At 34.1% G+C, this 21,763-nt stretch overlaps 1 protein-coding gene across 2 annotated transcripts in view; it reads left to right on the top strand.

Annotated features, from left to right (window-relative positions):
- The window catches only part of LOC145259769 (chitin synthase chs-2-like), a 298,156-nt gene extending 282,876 nt beyond the window's left edge, over window positions 1-15,280 (top strand). Inside the window, exon 37 of one of the 2 annotated variants that reach the window (XR_013864204.1) lies at window positions 15,170-15,280. Coding sequence is in view for 1 of the 2 variants with exons in the window: in XM_080117512.1 (XP_079973638.1) it covers window position 15,170 (1 nt within the window). In the remaining variant the exon portion in view is untranslated. The remainder of the gene's footprint in view (window positions 1-15,169) is intronic. The other variant, XM_080117512.1, reaches the window with a different exon arrangement.
- The last annotated feature ends 6,483 nt before the right edge of the window (window positions 15,281-21,763 follow it).

Consider the following 21,763-nt stretch of genomic DNA (forward strand, 5'->3'; position numbering starts at 1 on the left):
TTGGTTATTTGTATTATTTGGATCCTTTTGACTACTGCTCTTATCGTGAGTGTGATTTTCACAACGTTTCGGTCAATGTAACATCCGATCTTCTTCAGGTGTATCTTGTCAAACTCTGGAATGTTTCCACTGAACTCAGAAATTTGGATGGAATTTGAAACAGAACCTTTTATTTATTTCATAGGGCTAGCATGCTCTTGGTCCGTCAGCCATATATAGAGGTCCTAAGTAATTCACAATTGTATTTTTTGGTCGCCCACACTGAGAATTGAACCTTCAACCTTCAGGAAAATATCCATTTTACAATGATTTTTCCATTCATCAGTACTCTAATCATGCATCACGGGTCCTTGCAGACTACTCCCGTGAAGTAAATAAAGGTTCTATTCAAAATTTTGTCTTAGTTCCCGAGTTTTACAGAAACATTCCCGAGTTTGACAAGATATGCCTGAAAAAGGTTGGAGGTTACATCGACCTAAACTTTATGAAATTTACACTCAAGATGAGAACAGTAGTCCAAAGAATCCAAATAATACGAATTACCAATTCTGTTCTAAATTCTCACTTCTAATACATTTACCGATTGTGTTCTAAATTCCAGATTTCGATACAGACAGAAAAGAAGACATATTTGTTTTAAAACAATTGTAATTTAAACGATTAGACAGAGCGAAAAGTGTTCTTTAAAATAATATATAAAGTAAAGGTATTATAACGCAAACTTCTGAGTGGCTTCCGGGCCTTGATAAGTGGTGATCACTGTGTAAAAAAAAAAAAAAAAAATTTGAAATCAAAATTATAAATTCTGCAAAACTTTCTTCTTAATCTAATAAAATGAGTGCATTTTTTAAATTCACCAGCTGTAAAAATCAGCTTTAGTAGGGTATATTCCAATTCCTGCTGTAGTTGTTCCTTTGAACCTGAAATCATAAAAATTGGTCAGTTATCTCATAAGAGTATATAGCGTTAGCAAACTGAATTTTCAAGAGTCTACAATAATTTTAAATGCCTGTACAAAAAAAAGTCTGGAAACTTATTGAAGGCACCTCGTATGTTCATAGATATTAAGAACTTTTTCCAAAATGATTAGATACTGTATTAAATATCCCAGAAAAAAAAGGGTTGATGTGACATAAAACAAAACAAACAACATTTTTCGATTTGGTCCATTTCTTGAAATGTAAGCCAATGCCTTTATTTCGTTTAGAGGTATGTTTTTGAAGATCCCACATCTGGCACCAGCATGCAGAAATTCTAGGGTATGCAATGCATAACATTTATTCCTGTTATGTTCTAGTTATTGCGATACTGCAAGTCTATATGGGAACATTCAATGAATAAGGTGAATTAAAAAATGAAACAACTCGTGTTGCTTCTTTCTTTTCGTCTACTGATGAACTCACACACGAAGAAAAAGTTACTTTAGAAAGAGAGACAGTCAGAGAAAAGCAGCGAAGACAAATCACTTTTGTAGATGTGAAAGAAAAAGACAGAAAGTATCCTGTACCTCTTTAAGGCCACCATTCGCCCATGTATGGAGTATTACTGCCACATCTGGGCTGGTGCATCTGCTACTAGTCTCTCGCTCCTTGACAAGGTTCAAAAGAGAGTCGCAAACCTGATAGGCCCTGAACTGGCATCTAAGCTTCAGCCTCTGTCCTATCGACGAAATGTTGCATCTCTCTGCCTTTTCTACAAGTATTTTAGTGGTGAATGCTCTGACGAACTGCAATCACTTGTGCCCCCACGACGTGAGCACCCTCGACAAACCCGACAGGCTGCTGAATCCCACCCCCACACTGTAGAGATCCCTAGATGTAAAAGATCTTTTTACTCCAATAGTTTCTTCTCCAGAACCGCAAGACTCTGGAATTCCATTCCAGGTCCCTGCTTCCCCAACAGTACTGACGTGCAGAAGTTCAAGTGTAACGTGAACCGACACCTTGCTGCCCAAATCCCTACATAGTACCCCAGTAGTTGTTGCCCCTGATAGTAGCCCCCTACACCAAAGTGGCAATTTGCCTTGTTTGGGGTGAAAATTAAAAAAAAAAAAAAAAAGTGGATGGATAGCTTGTTTCACTACACTCCACCACACTGTGCATACTGCTTTCAATTGGGGGAAGCATACATGCACGTCTTTTCTGCTTGGAGCCAAAGACAGCAAAAGTTTTCACCTGGAAATCATGTTGCTGGGCGACTTCATGTAATTCAAGAAATAAAACAACTCACATTGCTTCCCTGAAGGCCACAACATGGTCCTCTTCAAATCTAATATCAATAAACACTTGTCACAAATCGTTCTTGTAAGAAATCACATTCCATTCATTATTTCCAATTTTTATTTCATTTCTCTTAGTCTATCGATCTGTTTGTCTGGATGTCCATTCCAATATTTCTTGGAAACTTCTGGGCTGATCTGGCTGAAATTTTGTATGGACGTTGGTTATGATAAGGTGCAGCGAACTAAGCATTATACATATATAAATTAATAAAGTTTGATGGGGGATTATCTCCCTTAGACCGTTGAACTTTTAAGGAAAGATTTTTTTTTGTACAATTTTTGTTTTTCTTTATAATTAGAGGTTCCCGTATACTGTTGATACCTATGCTCGATCTGCTTAGTAATTTTTCTTAAATATGTGCCGCTACTTTAAGTCGTCTAACTCTCCATCTTGCATCCCTGTCAATTATTTTAAGCTCGTTCCATAAAGGGAAGTGTGTGGTGCTTTTTCTTTCCATATTTGATCAGCTAGTCTTGACTTTTCAACCTCGCCCCATGTCACAGCTTTATGGTGTTCTTCTAGCCTTACCTGATGGGACGATTGATCTCACCTTTGTATAGTTTACCGCGTTTGCATGAACTCTCATATATGCAGTTTTTTGTCACGAAACTTTCGGTCAGGGGCTTGATTCGTACTAGGTATTTTTTGAAAGTCAAATCACTCTTAAATACTATTCTGATGTCAAATGGACTGCATATTTTTTTAAAGTTTTTTAGACAGACCTTTTATATATGGTGTGCAAACTGCGTTGAGAACTGCAAATAATAAGAGTTATTCTCCTCAACTGATTTTTCTTTTTAGGTGTTTATTTAAAACTGTCTGAATATTAGCGATATTATATTTAAAGCATAACAGTAAAACAACATTGGAAGTCGGTTGTAAAAATTCACTCATTTTAACTAAAATTGTAAGTAAATGCAAAAATTTAATAATTTAATGTAAATGCATAGATTGTTATCTTAACTGAAGAAGATGAATCAGTGTAGGGATGTTTTTTAGTGTTGGAAGGATTAATTGAAATTGGAATCAGGAATGAAAAAAAAAAGCACATATGGGGGTATCAGAATTGGAAGAATTTGTGCATATTTTCCGATGCCAAAACGATTCTTTTAATTGTCTGTTTTATTTAAATGTGTTTACAGCAAAATCTTCCTTTGCTGGTAATAATTATAAAATAATAAACAAAATAATAAATATTTATTGATTTTTAACTATAACTAACTAAAATCGATAGATGATCTCCAACAAGTGAATATTTTTGTTTAGGAAAATATTTCCACATATAACAGGCATTTTTACAGTAATCGGGGGAAAAAATAACAACTCCATAGTTAAATAAATAGAGATTTAAAGAATCAGAATCAGTAATTGTATCGAAACTGGGAATTTAGTACGGAATTGGTAATTGTATCGGAATTGGGAAAAATGTTAGAATCGTCCTATCACTAATTTTTTTATCAATAATATGAGCTGGTTTTTATTTTTAGCGATTATTTACAAACTAGACATTTTACCCGCTAAAAAAGGGCAAATTGATTTAGAAATAGTGCTTTATGGCAAATTGGCTGTTGAATATGTTTTAATGTGTGCTCATTTGTTCATTAAATACTAATCCATATTAATTCCTATTATTTTATTTTAAAATATTAAATTTATTTTACAACATAAATGATTAGTCAAAGCAAACACTATGAATAAATATTTGAAGAGTAGACTTTTAGCCTATATTTATATTTATAGTAATTAAGCTACACAAAGCCTTCCACATTTCAAAAAACGGACAAAAGTCATAGCCCGTTGACTTAGAATGGGCGCTTTATGCCAAACTTCTAGAATAAATGTGGTATTGTGGTAACTAATTCCTATTAATATCTAACTGTGCATCCAACGGATACCATAATACTTAATTCGCTGCACCCTATCATAGCAAAGGTCCATACACAATTTCAGTTAGATCGTCTCAGTAGTTTCTGAGAAAACTTCTATAGTAAATGTAGTTTTATGTCGACCAATTCTTATTAATCCCTATTAATCCCTAACTGTGCATCGAATGGATACCATAATACTTAGTTCACTGCACATTATCATAACAAAATTTAAGTCAGATCGGACAGACACATAGACAGACTGAGAGAAATATAATATAGATGTTTCTATATTACTAGTCATCAAGGCTGAACTAAGTAATAAAAATAAATTATAGTAAAGTATATGATTATATTACCGATAACATAGTACAACAATAACAGATGAAAATTGGCTAGGCAAAATCAAAGTTTTATTCATCAGCTTAAATGCTATTTATGTCCAATTTTTAAAATCTGGACTTACATATAAGAAGATTAGAAAATAATTTTAATGACATTTTCATTCTTAAGTTACACGGGAACAATACTTTAAAAAAACAGCCTTCTTTTCTGCCATTACTTTTTCGATTAATGAAAAATCTGCCGAGGCAGAAATAGCGACGTTTAGGAATGTAGTCTTTTGTTACGACATTTAAATGAGAATTATTTAACGGGTAATTTTGTAATTACTTCTTATTCAGAGATTGACCTTGAAGTTAAATGGGTTCTAACAATTCTAATGACAAGGCTTGCAATTCTGTTCTGTGGGAGATTTTGGTTGGATTTTGGTTCCTTTGTTTTACGGCATATCAACCTTTTCGGGGTGATTTAATGGCCATTTTGTTAATTAAAAGTCATTATGTTTCAACTTCTTTATATCTTCAGATATTTAATCATGGTTTTTGGTTTGGTTGTTTTGTTTTACAGCATATCAACCTTTTCAGATTATTTTTTAATGTCGAATCCAGTAATTTTGGAAAAGGTTTTTATGCTTCAAGTTCTTAATAGCTTCAAATTTATGGTGTTTGGTTTGGTTTGGTTGTTTTATAGCGAAGAATTGTTATTTTTGTTTCTAGCTTTGCAGAACATGATTGAGTTTTTGCAAAGGAAAAAGAAAATTTTAGGTCTGAAAGCCGGTATCTTTAGATAGCCTGATCTGGTAGCACCAGATTAGTGTAAGACTCCCCCCTCGAAGAAACTGCAATACAAGTTAACAATAGTTAATAAGCAACTTGTTCATACTTGATCTTTCAGTGGTGTTGGCATAGTATTTGGGTATGTCAATTTCCATCTTAAGCAAAAAATAATCCGTTTTAAACTAATGTCAAATACTCGTTATGTCAATTTTCATCTTTAATTACCGTCTACCATTTCAATGCTAGTATGAAGATAAAATAGGGGAAATATCATGGAAAAAATACGCTTACTAGTATTTGCATTAGAGAGTAAGTAACTACAATGAATGTTTTTATCTACTGTTTGTATTAGCAAAAAATAAATAAATAAATAAATAGAAATAATCTGCTTTGAGCTAATTCCCAATACCCTTTTATGTTAATTTTCATCTTTGCATCATAGCTAGTATGCAAAAAATATTTGCAATTTTGTAGGAAAAAACATTACTACTTAGTATTTACTCGAGAAAGTAAGTAACTACGATGAGTGCATTTAAATGTTTTTGTACTAGAAAAAACATTAGAAATTATGTTTGTGAGCAAAAATAATTTGCTTTATGGTTAGCAGCAATGTATCTTAATTTTAATCTTCGTAAAGAGACATAAAAGCGATGCAAAATTTTAATTTTAATTTGAAGTTTCTAATCTATTATTAAAAGAATTTGGTTCTGCTAATATTATAATCATTTTTACTTGGAATACAAAATTTAAAAAAATGGATGCAAACTGTTCTACGGTAGAATTGATTTTCAAGGCCGTTTTACTAAGACATACATTGCAATTAATCCTATTTCGCTCTCAATTTTGCCATAAATGTCGCTTTCTTCATATGTAATAAACCCAGACTGCTCAAGTTGTTGCATCGATAGCTTTTGTCCTACAAAATCAATGTTTCATTTTGATTCGCTAATTTTGTTGATGTAACGTTGGTACATGTTCTTAACAAGAAAAATTATTTGATCCGAATAATTCAAGAAAAAACGCCATCTAAAGAAAGAACGAAATGTTTTGACAAATACATTGTTATTTCTCTTTATTCTAATTTCCATTTTTTTTTATATAAACGACATTAGGGTTTATACAGTCCTGGTCAAAATCATAAGACCACTTAAGAAAGTAAGCGTTTATGCCACAATAATTTTACTTTATCATTCTCCACTACCCTTTCTGGAACATGCTCGTAACATGTTTCACTGCATTTCAACCCTCTTTTCTTGCATATATCCTAATGGACCTTTCTCGTAACATTGTCATGCCGTCTCTTGTATTCCTTTTAAGCTAACTTCTCACAACTATTGACCACGTGATCTACATCAATGATTTCCCAAAACACATACTTAAATCATTCGTTGACATCTATGCTGGTGACACAACACATCAAAGGCTGTAAATGACAAAGTTCTCTCTGATTCTCTCTCCTCTGATCTTAAGCGTGTGGTTCAGTGGGGGAAGACGTGGCTGGTTACCTTTAATGCATCTAAAACCAAACTCTTATCTTTACATCATCAACGCTCTGATCCCCATCTGACATCAATTGAAATGGATGGCTCTTGTCTAGGAGAAGCCCCATGTTTTGACAAGCTTCTGGGCTTGACCTTCACTCCTGATCTGAAATGGAACATGTACATCAAGTCTGTTGCCAAGGTCGCTGGAAAGATGGTGGGATCCTTCTACCACTCCAGAATATATCTCACTACTGATGCAATTCTCTGTATAAAAGCCAAGTACGTCCAAGGATGGAATACTGCTGCCATCTGGGCAGGAGCTGCTAAAATCAGCCTATCCTGCCTTGATAGTGTACAAAATAGACTTTGTGGCTTAGTGGAGGATACCCTTTTCTCTTTCCTTCAACCTCTCTCCCACAGAAGAGATCTTTGTTTTATCGTTATTTCCATGGCAGGTGCTCGTCTGAACTCCAATCTCTGGTCCCCCCTCGCCAATCTTTTACAAAAAACACCCGTCTGACTGAATCCACTGTCAAAAACTTTCCCCACTTTTTATTTATGCCTAAATCAAAACGTAAATTCCATGAACAAAGCTTCTTTCTTAGAAGTGCACGCCTGTGGAACTCTGTTCCGTCTGCCTGCTTCCCACCTGACTACAATCTGGATGTCTTCAAGTCCAACGTAAACAAATTCCTGATGAACCGCCCCCCTTAAGTAGACACTTTATTAAATCTCCACACTAACCTACTGTACTTACAATATCCCTTATCCCTGAGTGGCTTCTGGGCTTTGATAAGTGGTGACCACTTTGTAAAAAAAACAAAAAAACGTGTTGTACATTCTCACTTTTTTATCCACACGGTCGACATAACGGACTTTCAGCTCTTTTATCAATGTGATACTTCACATAATTTGTCCTGGGCACTTGCTTTTGCTCAGCACATATTAGGGCTTCTGTCCAAACCTCCAAGTCACATTTTGATAACCATCATCAGGTGTTTCCTTTATCCACTGCCAGTAATAGATCTCTATTGAACTGTGCATTTTTTTTTTCTTCTCAATCCATTTGTTTTTCATTTTTTTTTTTTTTCATTTATTGTCTTATAAATTCTTTGCTTCTTACTATTTCACTCTTTTGCAATTTTTCAAATTTTGTCACATCCTTTATAAGCTTTTCCTTACAGCTGGAGACATAAATATTCAGACTATTTTCTTCGTCTTTTATACACCGTTCTACATCTACTAGTTCTCATCTTCCCTCTTTTCTTTTCATATATAACCCATCGTTTTGGATGAAGAGCTCTATTTGTTGTCATCGTTTTCCTTGTCTTCCTGTCCATATCATTCAGCACATTTTCTTTCCATTGAATAATATCCGCTCCATATCGAAATATAGTTACTGCTTCTGTGTTTACTGTGAAGTTGTTTTTCCCATTCTGCCAATTTTGGTTCTAGACACTTGAAATTTTAGATGTAGGTTAATTGGACATGGATCAAACTTTTTAATTTGATTTGGGCCTAAAATAATAAATGTTAAGGGGTCAAAATTAGGGTCAAAATTTTAAAAAAATTTGACCTCTGCGATCTCTACCAAATTACTCAGCCAATTTTTGGTCTAAACATTTGAAATTTTACATAAAGTGTATTCAGACATAGGGCAAGCTTTTTAATTGATTTTTGGCCGAAAATTTGGCTGCCAAGAGGTCAAAGTTGAAAGAGTTGACCTTTGCAGACTCTACTAAACTCCTCCGCCAATTTTGGGTCTAAACACTTGAAATTTTAGATGTAGGTTACCTGGACATGAGTCAAACTTTTTAATATATATATATATATACATATGCACATAAAGTTATGAACAGTACATAAGGCCCGAGCAAAGCTGAGCTGAAATGCTAGTCGTTAATAAAAATCACAATCTTTTCTGCAATCCAATCATATTTGGTGCAAATAAACTTCAATCTATGCCTGACTTTTCACCAAGTTTCAGTCTTAAATATCCAACAGTCTTTGTTTTATTGTGTTTAATATTGTGGACATTTATATAATATGCGGGACTTAATTGGCTACAATATGGGCCAAATAGTGAGTCTTTATAATGAACAGGAACGAAATTATCGCCATAAGTGTGACTTATACCTTTTTCTTGACCTTGGACCTTTATGTTCCAAAATTAAAGCAGTTATAATTAAAAAAATAACCGATGCTTTAACCAAGTTTGGTGGCAATTATTCAAGCGATGTGGACGCTCTGATGTGCACAAATGCATACTTACAAACTCAATCGAAAATAATAAGATCATACTTTTCCAACTTTTTGGTGAGAAGCAAAGTGTAGTATCTGTTCTGATCATATTACATTTCATCTTTTTTGTTCTCGGTCAATGAAGGAGACATCTTTTCAGACCGAGGTAGTTTTTATTTTTGTTCCAGTTCAGAGTGCTTCATTTCTTTTTTTTAGAGGGGGGATAGGTTCTCTTCACATTAATATTGACTTGTTGCCTAATTCTAATCTCGTAGGGAGGTAAATAAATAAAATTAAAGGCGAATTTGAGCCTGGAAAACAAAAAGAAAGAAATAAAGAGAAAGAAAAAGAGAAAAAGACAGGAACAAACAAAGAAACAAAGTGAACGAAAGAAAGAAAAAAATGAAGAAAGAACGAAAGAAGAGAGAAAGAAATGAAAGAAGAAAGAACGAATAAAAAAGAAACACGAAAAAAGTAAAAATAAGAAACGAAAGGAAAAAAGAAAGAAAAAATAAATGACGTAAGAAAGAAAGAAAAAAGAAAGAAATGAGATGAACAAGAAGGGAAAAAGAAAGAAAGAAAGAAAGGAAAAGAAAGAATAAAGCAAAATAGCGTTCGTTTCCTGACTCTTACTCTAAATAGCCGACATTTGTTTTAAGTGAAACCCGACAACAAACATGTTGCAAATCCCATCATCCCATTGTTCTCCCCATGTTGACCTCCATTTCAAAACCAATGGATTTTCTAACGATTTAGTCGCATCAACTCAATTCAATAAAAACAATAAAAAAAGGGTTGACATTTAAGTTTAGTTTGCAGAGACTTTTTTAAGCGGACGTTTTCTAACTTCGACATTTCAAAAATTCATTTTGGAAAAAAGTATTCTTATTTTCGTTGTTACATTCACAACGCTTCAGCCGATATAACCGGCCTTCGCCAAGAACTTCTTTTCGAATGTGAGAACCTCCAGGTTGAACTCGGGAATCTTTTGTATTAATTGGCTTTTTCGGATTACTTTTCTCGTTTTGGTTGTTATTTTCATGTTTTTTCAGGTAAATATTCCGAACTTTAGAATTTTCTAGACAAACTGAGGAATGTTTTTTATTTTTTTATTATTTTTTTTTTTTTTTTACACGATGGTCACCACTTATCAAGGCCCGGAAGCCACTCAGGGATAAGGGTTATTGCAAGTACATTACGTTAGTGTAGAGATTTGATGAAGTGTTTACTTAAGAGGGCGGTTCATTAGGAATTTGTTAATGTTGGACTTGAAGACATCCAAGTTGTAGTCAGGTGGGAAGCAGGCAGACGGAACAGAGTTCCACGGGCGTGCAGTTCTAAGAAAGAAGCTTTGTTCATGGAATCCACGTTTTGATTTAGGCACAGATGCTTTATATTATTTGGATTATTCAGACTACTATTTTAAGCTTGTTTGGTATATCCATAAGGTTTCGGTCGATGTAACCTCCGCTCTTCTTCAAGTACATCTTTTTGAACATGTTTTAAAAGAAAATAGTTAATATCTCATTTTGTAGTTATGGTTTGGTTGTTTTTGTTTTACAGCATATCAACCCTTTTCAGATTATTTAATGCCGAATCAAGTAATTTTTTGGGGGGAAAATAGTTCTTAAAATCTTCAAATATTTGGTTATGGTGTTTAGTTTGGTTGTCTTGTAGTAGAAAATTGTTTCTTTGTTTTTAACTTTGCTGGGCATGGTTGAATTTTGCAAAGGGAAAGGGAAAAAACAATAACTTCAATGTTTGGTACATTTTGAGCTAGGAAGCCGGTAACTTCAGACGGCTTGATTTGATTTCATCAATTAATTTTGTGAAATTATATAAAAAAGTATAAGGAATGTAATTTATAAGATTATGTGTGTAACCTCCTTCTCGAGTGACTTTTTGGCCTTCATAAGCGATAACTCATTAGCAAAAACAAACAAAAGATGCATAGACGAATAAATCAGTTCATATAACATTTGAAGAAAGAAAGAAAATTATATAAAAAGTATAAAATTTGATCTATGACAGATTGTAGTGAATAAAACTAGACAAGGCCACTGCATTTGCCCTGGCTCCTACAGAACAAATATACTGAACACATTGCCAAGGCCGCTGCAAGGAAAGTAGGCTCTCTCTATCGTGCTAGAAAACTACTCATACCTGGCAGTATCCTGTACTTCTACAAAGCCACTATTCGCCCATGCATAGAGTTTTGTTGTCACATCTGGGCTTGTGCACCCACAACTAGTTTCTCTCTCTGTCTCTCTCTTAGACAGGGTCCAGAAAAACTCTCCCTGTCAACCAAATTCCAACCCCTGTCTCATCACTGCAATGTTGCATCCCTACGCTGGTTTTACGAATACTTTAATGGAATATGCTCTGACGAACTTGTAGTACTTGTGCCCCCCCCTCGGCATGAATACTCCTGACTTATTGAACAGACAGCAGAATCCCATTCCTTCACTTCCCAGATGCTGGAAGCTTCCTCCTCTAGTAGTTTCTTCCCTTGAACTGTTGGACTTTGAAACTCCTTACCTCTTTCCTGCTTCCCTGACTGTACTAACATGCAGAAATTTAAATATAATGTCTACAGACATCTTGCTGCCGAACTCTCTACATAGTGCTCCTGTAGGCATACTTCGAAATAGTAGCCCCTTATATCCAAGTGACAGAGCGTCTTGTTTGGGCGAATATGAGTAAATAAAAACAAAACAAAAAAAGATGTACTATGAACAGGCTGGAAGTCAAAGGTCGACCAGTCTTTAATTGGTTTATTAGAATAACATGAAGAATAGTTGTACGAATAATCCAAATTCTTCTTCGATTCAATTAACATAAATTTTCCATTGTTCAAGTTATTTATTATTCTCCCACGTTGCTACGATGTGACACAAGGATCAGAAAATAGGATCTGAAGAGCCACCACACTAGAGGAAGGGCACTCTATCCTGCAAAATAATTCCTGGCCACTCTGGTAGGCATTCCCAAGTAGGGGAGCCTCAGGAGACTAACAATAAACTAACCCCTTCTCAAAGGTAGAAGACAAAGCTTTGAGGGTGGACCTTCTAGAACAGCACAGGACCAGAGGCATTGCTCAGTGAACAGGTTACTTGGTACTCAACTCCCTACATAGTGCTCCTGTAAGCATAATCCCAAATAGTCTCAACAATGGCATAGACTGTTAGTTTTGGTACTGAGCGACTCTCTGTCTCCTCTACCATTCTGATATCATGCAAGCTCTCACAGTCAGTGGGTCAACTATCTCCAGATTCTACTCTGTACAGTATTGTCTAATCATTTGCTTGCAAGTTTTCCTGGGCCGACCAACCTTCCTGCAATTTAGAAATTCATGCTTTTAGAACGGTTATCCAAGAGAATGAACGTTGCATATGATCATATCAGTGTAATCGATTCGTCTTAAGGATAATCTCTGTGCTGGGAAAATGTAGTGCTTTCATCAAATTGACCTGATGTGTTAAGATTTCTTGGGTTAGTAGACGTAGAACAGTTAAGATAGTAAGTTCAGTTCACATGAAGGCCAAGGAAAGCATGGAAGGAAGTGATATAGATAGACTTGAGAGAAAGTGATATAAAGAAAGACCTAGTCAGAATTTTTTTTTTTACATAGGCATCACCACTTATTAAGGCCAGGAGGCCACTCGAGGATAAGGGTTAAAGAGTATACAGTAGAAATTGGACAATATAGTAATCGTTAGTAATGGAAATTCGGTAAATTTGTTAACTTATATGGAACGGCTCATCACAAACTTGTTTACATTAGACTTGAAGACAACCATATTGTAGTCAGCTGGAGAGCAGGAAAACGAAAAACAATTCCATAGGTGTGCAGTTCTAAGAAAGAAGCTTTGCTCATGGAATTTACGTTTAGGTTTAGACACAGATAAAGAATGGAGGAAATTAGTGATAGTGATTTCTGCTAGACAGGTGTTTCTTGTGAAACTTTGACGAACAGGGACCATCGATTGGAGCTCAGCCGAACACTTGCCATGAAAATAACGATAAAGCAGAAACAAACTTGCAACATCTCTTCTGTGAGAAAGAGGTTGCAGGGAAGAGAAAAGGACATCCCCTACGAGGCTACAAAGTCTATTTTGAACTCTATCAAGGCAGGATGTCCTTTCTATCAGCTCCTGCCCAAATGTGGCAACAGTACTCCATCCTAGGGCGTACCTGATACAGGGTGTTTAATAATTATCGTTACAACGTTTTTGCCTATTAATTAAACAAGACAAATCATCCAAACGTAAATAGATACAATAGTATTACTAAGTTCAAGATATTCAAAATTTATTTAATGTAACTGCTCTGTGCATCAATAATATGCTGCAAACGCTGGTGAATGCTCTACATGAGTCACAAATGATATTTTGTAGGATTCCTTACTTAATTTCTTCTTCAGGGCCCCGAAATTGGTATGGTGGGAAGCTGAGACTTTACTCCCCAAGATAGACCAAATATTTTCATATCACCAGTTGATTTGGAACGTTTTGGTGCTCTCCACGCCAACATTCGGTTAAAATTTAAGGTCTTCACAATGTCTCTTGCAGACTTTCCGGATTTGAATAGCTCTAAAATGGAAACTCGTTTCGCTAAATCATGGGCATATTGTCAAAAGTAATCTTCAAGTTACTTCATCCATAGGCACATTAAAAACGTTTAAAATTCATGAAAATTCACTAAATATAGATAATAATAGAAAGTTGTAACGGTAAATATTGAACACCCTGTAGATTAGTCTGAAAGTCAATTTCTAAAAGCCGTCCAAAACATGCCAACAGACGTTGAACCGAATATGATGATGATGATGATCATCTCCTGATGGATGACGACAGCCACTTTCTACCCCAATGAAATTTGATGAGGAGGTGTGACTTAGTCGGTAATAATCCAACTTTGCAGCCTTTTTTTTATCCATTTCAAACTTGAGTCAGTTAACAGATTAATGGGTGTTTTTTTTTTTAAACAAAGTGACAATGGTATAATCACGTTGACACACCGGTTCGCATTAGATCACTAAAGTTAAGCAACGTTGAGCCTGATCAGTACCAGATGGGTGACCAATTTGGGAATTCCAGCTACTGCATGTAGGAGGACGTCAACACCTCCATGCAAGAGCTGCAAAAACTTAACGTCATCATCTCCCCTGATAGGGATATATATATGCGACTGGGGACCACTTGTGAATTTTATATATTCATAAAAATTCCTCTTTTAGAAGAAGCCAGTTAAACCAGACTAGGGTTAGTGCCGCAGTTACATTTCCATTTCATAAACAAAGCACAACATCACTCAGACGTAAGTGGGACTTTAAATTAGGGGCATCCTAAGTGGGAAGTTTTGCAGCAAGATGCTTGTTCACATTACATTTAAACTCCTGCCTATTGGTACATTTAAGGAAACAGGAAACAGGAAAGGAATTCCAGAGGTAAATAGTTTGAGTAAAGAAGCTATTAGAGTAGAAAGCTCTCTGGCATCTGGGTACCTCTACAGTGAAGGGGTGGAATTTTGCTGGTTGATCATAAAGGGATCATCAGTTGATTAGAACTGCACGCCTGTGGAACTCTGTTCCGTCTGCCTGCTTCCCACTGGACTACAACTTGGATGTCTTCAAGTCCAACGTTAACAAATTCCTAATGAACCGCCCCCTTAAGTAAACACTTCATCAAATCTCCACACTAACGTAATGTACTTGCAATAACCCTTATCCCTAAGTGGCTTCCGGGCCTTGATAAGTGGTGATCACTGTGTAAAAAAATTTTTTTTAAAAATCAGTGTCACAGATGAAGAGTTATATACATTTTCTTCCTCAAATAGTTCCTTTTTATTCAAAACAATGTGAGTAAAGCTGTTCTGTACAAGGACAGAATTATGTACCTTTATTTTCCAAAGATTTTACTTCCTCTTTTTTTTCGAAAAAATATACACGTAAATAAGTTTGACCGGATGAAGTTATTTTCTGGAAGGAATGAAATTTAATTACATTTTGTTTTTCTTAACATCAACCTACATTCAACAAAATAAAATGGCTATTCTGAATTAAATATTGATTTTGTAAGACTAAAGCAATCGATGATAAAAAGCGAGATTGGGCCGACATAATTTTATGAATTAAATGAAGCTTTGTTTAAAATTTATCAAATTTTCTTATTTTTCAGAAACGCCTTGAATACCAATTCACAGGAAACATCCACCTGAAATGTTTTTCGTTTCTGCCGTGAAATGAAAACATTATTATTATTATTATTATTATTATTATTATTATTATTATTATTATTATTATTATCATTATTATTATTATTATTATTATTATTTGCACTCATTGGGAGTTCTCACACAGGTCATCATAAGAGATTGTTTACAGGCAACAACCGGTAGTAAAAGGGTGATGAAGTTTAATTGAAGCATTGTACGTCCTATCTATCTATCTATCTATCTATCTATCTATCTATCTATCTATATACATATATATATATATATATATATATATATATATATATATATATATATATATATATATATATGAAGAGAGAGAGAGAGAGAGAGAGAGAGAGAGAGATTATTGAAGGCTATTAGCAACAATGAATAGAAGGAATACTGAGAATGAGGTTAAAATATTTGTTTTTGTATTTTCATTTTTAAATCACACACACACACACACACACGCACACACACAGATATATATATATATATATATATATATATATATATATTACACTATTATATCACAATATATATATATATATATATATATATATATATATATATATATATATATATATATATATATATATATATATATCACAATCTTTTGGAAAAACCTCCACTTCTCGAGAAGAAAACTAAAAATCATCTGAAAAGGAAAATTTCTCTGAAATATCGTGATATTCTGACTTCACACATATAAACCTATATAAATATATAAATATATAAATATAAAGCAAAAATAAATATAAATGCAAAACAACGAAACTTATTTTTTATCTTACTTCAGTATTGCTTCTAACAATTCGTTATATTTTCATGTTGTCAATAACCTTCTAAAAATTTATTATTATTATTATTATTATTATTATTATTATTATTATTATTATTATTATTATTATTATTATTATTGCTGTTATTATTATTGTTGGTATTGTTATTTATGTAAATGTGATTTTTAGATTAAATGAATGAATTTATTTTGATTCATGGATTATGCTCTTTATAAAAAATGTGTACTTTTGCTTAAATAGCACAAGAAATGTTAAAACTTGTACGGAAAAATGTTAATAAAATACAAAAGGAAGAAAACAACGTCAAGCTGAATCCAGAAGACAAAGAAACAAAACAAAAAAAAAAACAAAAAAACAGCTCGAAAAAATAGATAACACGAAACTTTATCAATAAACATTTCATTCTTTCTACATAAAATCTTTAATACAAATACTTTAAAAACTAAGTTACAGCTGTTTAACTGATTTACAAGCGATTTATAATTCTGAAATCGTAAATGAAAACAGGATAGAATAATAAAACGACAAAAACATCAGAAAATACACAGACATGAAAGAAGTGAAATAATTCGTGCACGTTTAAAGTTTCTGCTTTATTCGCCAACGGCCAGCACTTGGACTCATACTAAGAAACAATTTGAAATATCCATATTTTATACTAATAAAGACGCTTTATGTTTTGCTTTTTTTTAATTAAATGATACTTTTTTGTGTTTCATATACAGGTTGTCCCAATAAAATATATACACTTTTTAAATGGCCATAAAACCAACATTTATTATAAGAAAGAAACGTTTCATACATGAAAATACTGTGAAAAAAAACACAGAAACCAGCTAATTATTGAAAGTGTTCAAATTATTGGCCATTGTGGTCCATGAACAGCTGACAACGTTCACTGATTGAATCGAAAAAGTTCCTAATCAGTTTCATTGGTAGGTTGACACATCTTCTTTCATTGGTTGCTGTCAACTCATTCATTGTAGCTCGTTTTGTGGTGTGAACCCTCATACCTCACCCCCCCCCCAAAAAAAAAGAGAAAAATACAGTGGAGGGTCAAATCCAGTGAGCGTGGACAGTACTCGAAACTTCCTCTTCGTCCTAACTATCTGTTTTGCAGGTGACTATCATGGGTGCCCGGCGTTGCCCAGGTGTTTGGAGGTGTATGCTGAGCAAAAAAAAAAAAAGAAAAAAAAAGCGGTCAATTTTTTTAACTTCGACTCCTATTATGACGCCTTAAAATTTATTATTTTGGGTTCAAGTCAAGTTATTAAGTTAGATCCATGTCCAAGGACCCTTTTTAAAAGGCGGTGAATGGTAATAAATAACATACGTACTAACACGAAACTGCATTAACATATCTATCTATCTATCTATCTATCTATCTATCCTCCTATAAATTCGGGTTTCTTTTGTGTGTATTGATATTCATATTAAAAACCCTCTTTTCTGTTTATTTAAAAAGAAAATACAATTTTCTTATATATGGCATTCAATAGCAAAAGATCTAGCTAATTTGCATATTCTTTTAAAAATTCATTTTAATTAATTCCCTCTTCGGTTTTCTAATGGGATAATTATCTTAAGTAAACTATTACGTGTAATTATATTCATGCAGATATTCTACATGATTTATATTTGCGTAATATTTGCGTGAAAAGTAAACACAAAATTGTTTCCATATATATTTATGTATACGTGTGTATTTTTGTTTAACAAATTTTGCCTACCAAACTCCTCCTAGAGTTTTTGGTCTACAAACATGAGACTTGATATATAAGATATTTGAATCCATGCAAAACTTTATATTTGGGTTTTAGCCCGGAAAAATTGGTGCAAAAGTGTGAAAATTAAAAAAAATAAAATTCGGCAGGTGAAGGTCGATGCCGGCATTGCGAATGCATAATGTAGTAGCTATTGGTTCATGTTTTCATTTTTAGCCCTCCAGTAAACATGTTTTCATAGCCCACTCATTGACAGCAGAGGCAAAATAAATCGTGAGCTGAACGTTTTAGTTTCGATTCTCGGTGGTGGCGCCTGAGTCTTTTTTGTATACTTTTTTAATCATTACTATATATTGCATCCAATCTATCTATCTATAAAAGTGAAAATGTCTGTCTGTCTTTTCTCTATGGTAGTTAAGGAAAACCATTATACCCAAAGGCATCACACTTTTTAATATATACATATGCACATAACCTTATGAACAGAACATAAGGCCCGAGCAAAGCCGGGCGGAACTGCTAGTATATATATAAAAGTGAACGTGTCTGTGTGTCTGTGTGTGCCTGTGTGTGTGTGTGCCTGTGTGTCTGTCTTTCTGTTTGTCTGTGTGCCTGTGTACATTTCCCTACGCAATAACTTTGTAAATTCTGAGTCTACAGACCCAAAATTTGATATACAGGGTACTGAGATTTGGAAAAAAATCTATGTGGTCGGTTTTCGGCAGAAATTTGGCTGTTAAGGGGTCAAAGTTCAACGATTTGACTTTTGAGAACTCTAACAAACTCCTCCGACAATTTTGAGTCTAAACACTTGAAAGTTTGGATATAGGGTCCTTGGACATGGATCTAACTTAATAACTTGATTTGAGCCCAAAACAATAAATTTTAAGGGGTTCATAATAGGAGTCAAAATTAAACAAAATTGACCGTTTTTTTTTTTTTTTTTTTTTTTTTTTTTTTTTTTTTGCTCAGCATACACCTCCAAACACCCGGGCAACGCCGGGCACCCATGCTAGTATAGATTATATTTATTTGAATATAAAGATTTTAGAAAAAATATTGAAAAAATTACACAACGAATGTGACACTGGCCCGAGCAGGTGTTAGTGTGATTGAAACAATTAAGAGTGGATGGCGTAAATTCATGGAAATTTTGCCACTATGAACTCAAAGAGCATTACCACCTTCGACCAAGAGAAGAGCTTAATAGGCATGCGTACGTGGTATGATAATGCATGGAAGTGAAGCCTGCCCACTGAGGACTGAGGATATGCGTTGCATGAAGAGAACTGATATGAGAATGTTATTATGTGTCTATAATATGAGTTTTGAAAACAGGCTTAGTTCTGATGACCTCAGCGGAATATTAAATCTGGAGAGTATACGGAGATATGTGCTGAACAGGAAACTCTGATGGTATGGCCACATTGAAAGAATAGATGAGAAAACATGTGAGGAAATGATAAAAATGGATTTGAGGGAAATGAGGATAAATAAAGACTTGGCAGAGATAGGTTAATTTGGAAATCAGTTTTTTAAAGCCGCCCGACGCATGCTAGCACGTAAAACAAACGTTAAACTAATGATGATATGATAATGGTCTTTATTACTAGGAGGTTACTGTTTATCAAGGCTCAAAAATGACTCGAGGATGACTAGTGCGAAAACATTACGATAATCGGTAATTGTGGAACTTTGATATAATTTAATTATTTAAGAGGACGGCTCAATAAAAACCTGTTTACATCAGATTTGAAAATGACCTTATAGTCAGCCAGGAAGCAGTCCCGCGGTATTGTGTTCCACAGACGGTCAGTTCTAGGAAAGATGTTGATGATGATAAAAAAAAATGAAGAAATGGAAATGTTAAGATTGTAATTATAAAATCGCACTTGTTAAATGCCGGGTAACTCCGCTAATATAATAGAAGGGTGAAAAAAGAAAATCTTGTGACGCGAAGGAAGGAAGAAATGAAATGAGCGAAGATTGCACTGGAGAGTGGTTAATGGGCGTTCTCACACGGTCGGCTAATTAGAGGGAGAAAAGTTTTGAGTAATGTTTTTTTGAAGCTACAAAAAGCTGTTGATTTTCACGTTGCAAAAAGACGAGTTAATCAAATACTTTCGCGCCTTTGGGTGAGGGCTGGGGGCGGAACAGTGACTGGGCGGATGGGGCGGTAGTTGTCTTAAATCTTCCGAACGTGAATCTCAACATCATATTTGCCATCGTACAAAATGTGGGTGCTGTTGGTAATTAAAAATCTATTTAATAACGGACCAAGTAGTCAGCGTTTGCGTGGATCGTTGGCGGGGTGGTAATATTTGATATATAAAGAAAATATGAAAATAATCCTCCCAACTCTAGTCAAAATACTCTCTCTTATTCTCTCTCTCTCTCTCTCTCTCTATATATATATATATATATATATATATATATATATATATATATATATATATTTCTGTGGAAATGTATACCAATCCTTATAAAAGAAGCTCAATGCAATTACAGAGCAATATAGTGAATAAAAAAAAATAAATAGAAAAAAATAAATGATAAAAGTCTATATTCCAAAGTTCATGATGTGGACCATTTTATAGTTTATTCCTTTAATTCAAAATGGTGTAATGGAAACATATTATAAGGTATTTACAGCTTCTCTTTCAATTTTCGAGTTTTAATCATGTCAAAACGCACTTTATTTCCTTTTGACGGATTGATTGTTGCTATTTCTTTTGATGAGTTAAGGGCAAAATAGATTCACTGACTGATATAATAATTGATTGATTTTGCGCTACGAATTGTAAATGTCAACTGAATTACAGGAATAAACTATAACATCATGAACTTTGGAACATAGACTTTTGTCATTTATTCAGTATATATATATATATATATATATATATATATATATATATATATATATATATATATATATATATATGCATATATATATATATATGTCTGTTTATTATATGAACATTATTGGTAACATATGTGCATACATGTTTCAATGGAGTCCCACTACAATTCAAGGATACTCACCTCATCAGACCATGATCTGATGAGGTAGGTCTCCTTGAATTAGGACTCCACTGAAACATGTATGCACATGTGTAACCAATAATGTTTGTATAATAAACCTATATACTTGCTTTATCATCCACTGAGCACTCTTTAAGAATCACGCGGGTTTTATTGGATTTAAATTTAGGAAACCAATATATACAACAATTATACTTACATATACATATATATTTATATTTAAAAAGTTAAGAAAGTAAAAAAAAGCTCTGGTAATAATTTTAAAAACCCAAGTAAATAAACATATTACAGCGAATAATGCTGTAATAGACAATCTAAAATTCCTCCTACCAATTGGAGATTATATTTATATGGCAATGTAAAAACCTATACAACTTATTTCCCACTTCGTCCCATAATCTCACAAGTGACAACCCTAGTATATAACTTAACTAAAAAAAAAAAAAGATCAATGAACCCATCACACCATATTTAACTTGCCGATACAACGTAAAATCTGTACGAGCCTTTTTCAAGTCTCACACAAAACACACATTCATATTTCAAGCTGTCATATACATACGCGCACACAAACATACGCGCCCACGTCCACACATGTACACTTATTCACGTTCGCGTACATACACTCACATTCACGTATATATACACACACGCTTACGTATACACAGGTACTCACACACGCGAACACGAACACGCACATGGACGACGTCACTTCCGCTTTCTAAGGAAATACACATGCGCAAAATACACTCTGGAAACGAGCATAAAACAAGGCGATAAGCTGTTTCTAATTCTCTTTAGGACCAACTCTCAACTAGAGAGGTTGGGCTAACAAGCCGCCGCCGTTTCGGCGCGCGCACACGCGTACCTCACACCCACTTCCTACTATGTATGGGGCACGAGCTAAAGACTATATGTATACATTCTCACTCTTTCTCTCTCCATCTACTACTGGCCACTAAGTACACCTTCGCGTAGTTGACTACTA

This window comes from Euprymna scolopes, chromosome 35, assembly GCF_053919585.1.
Source record: "Euprymna scolopes isolate OS-2025 chromosome 35, ASM5391958v1, whole genome shotgun sequence".
NCBI classification, from domain to species: domain Eukaryota; kingdom Metazoa; phylum Mollusca; class Cephalopoda; order Sepiida; family Sepiolidae; genus Euprymna; species Euprymna scolopes.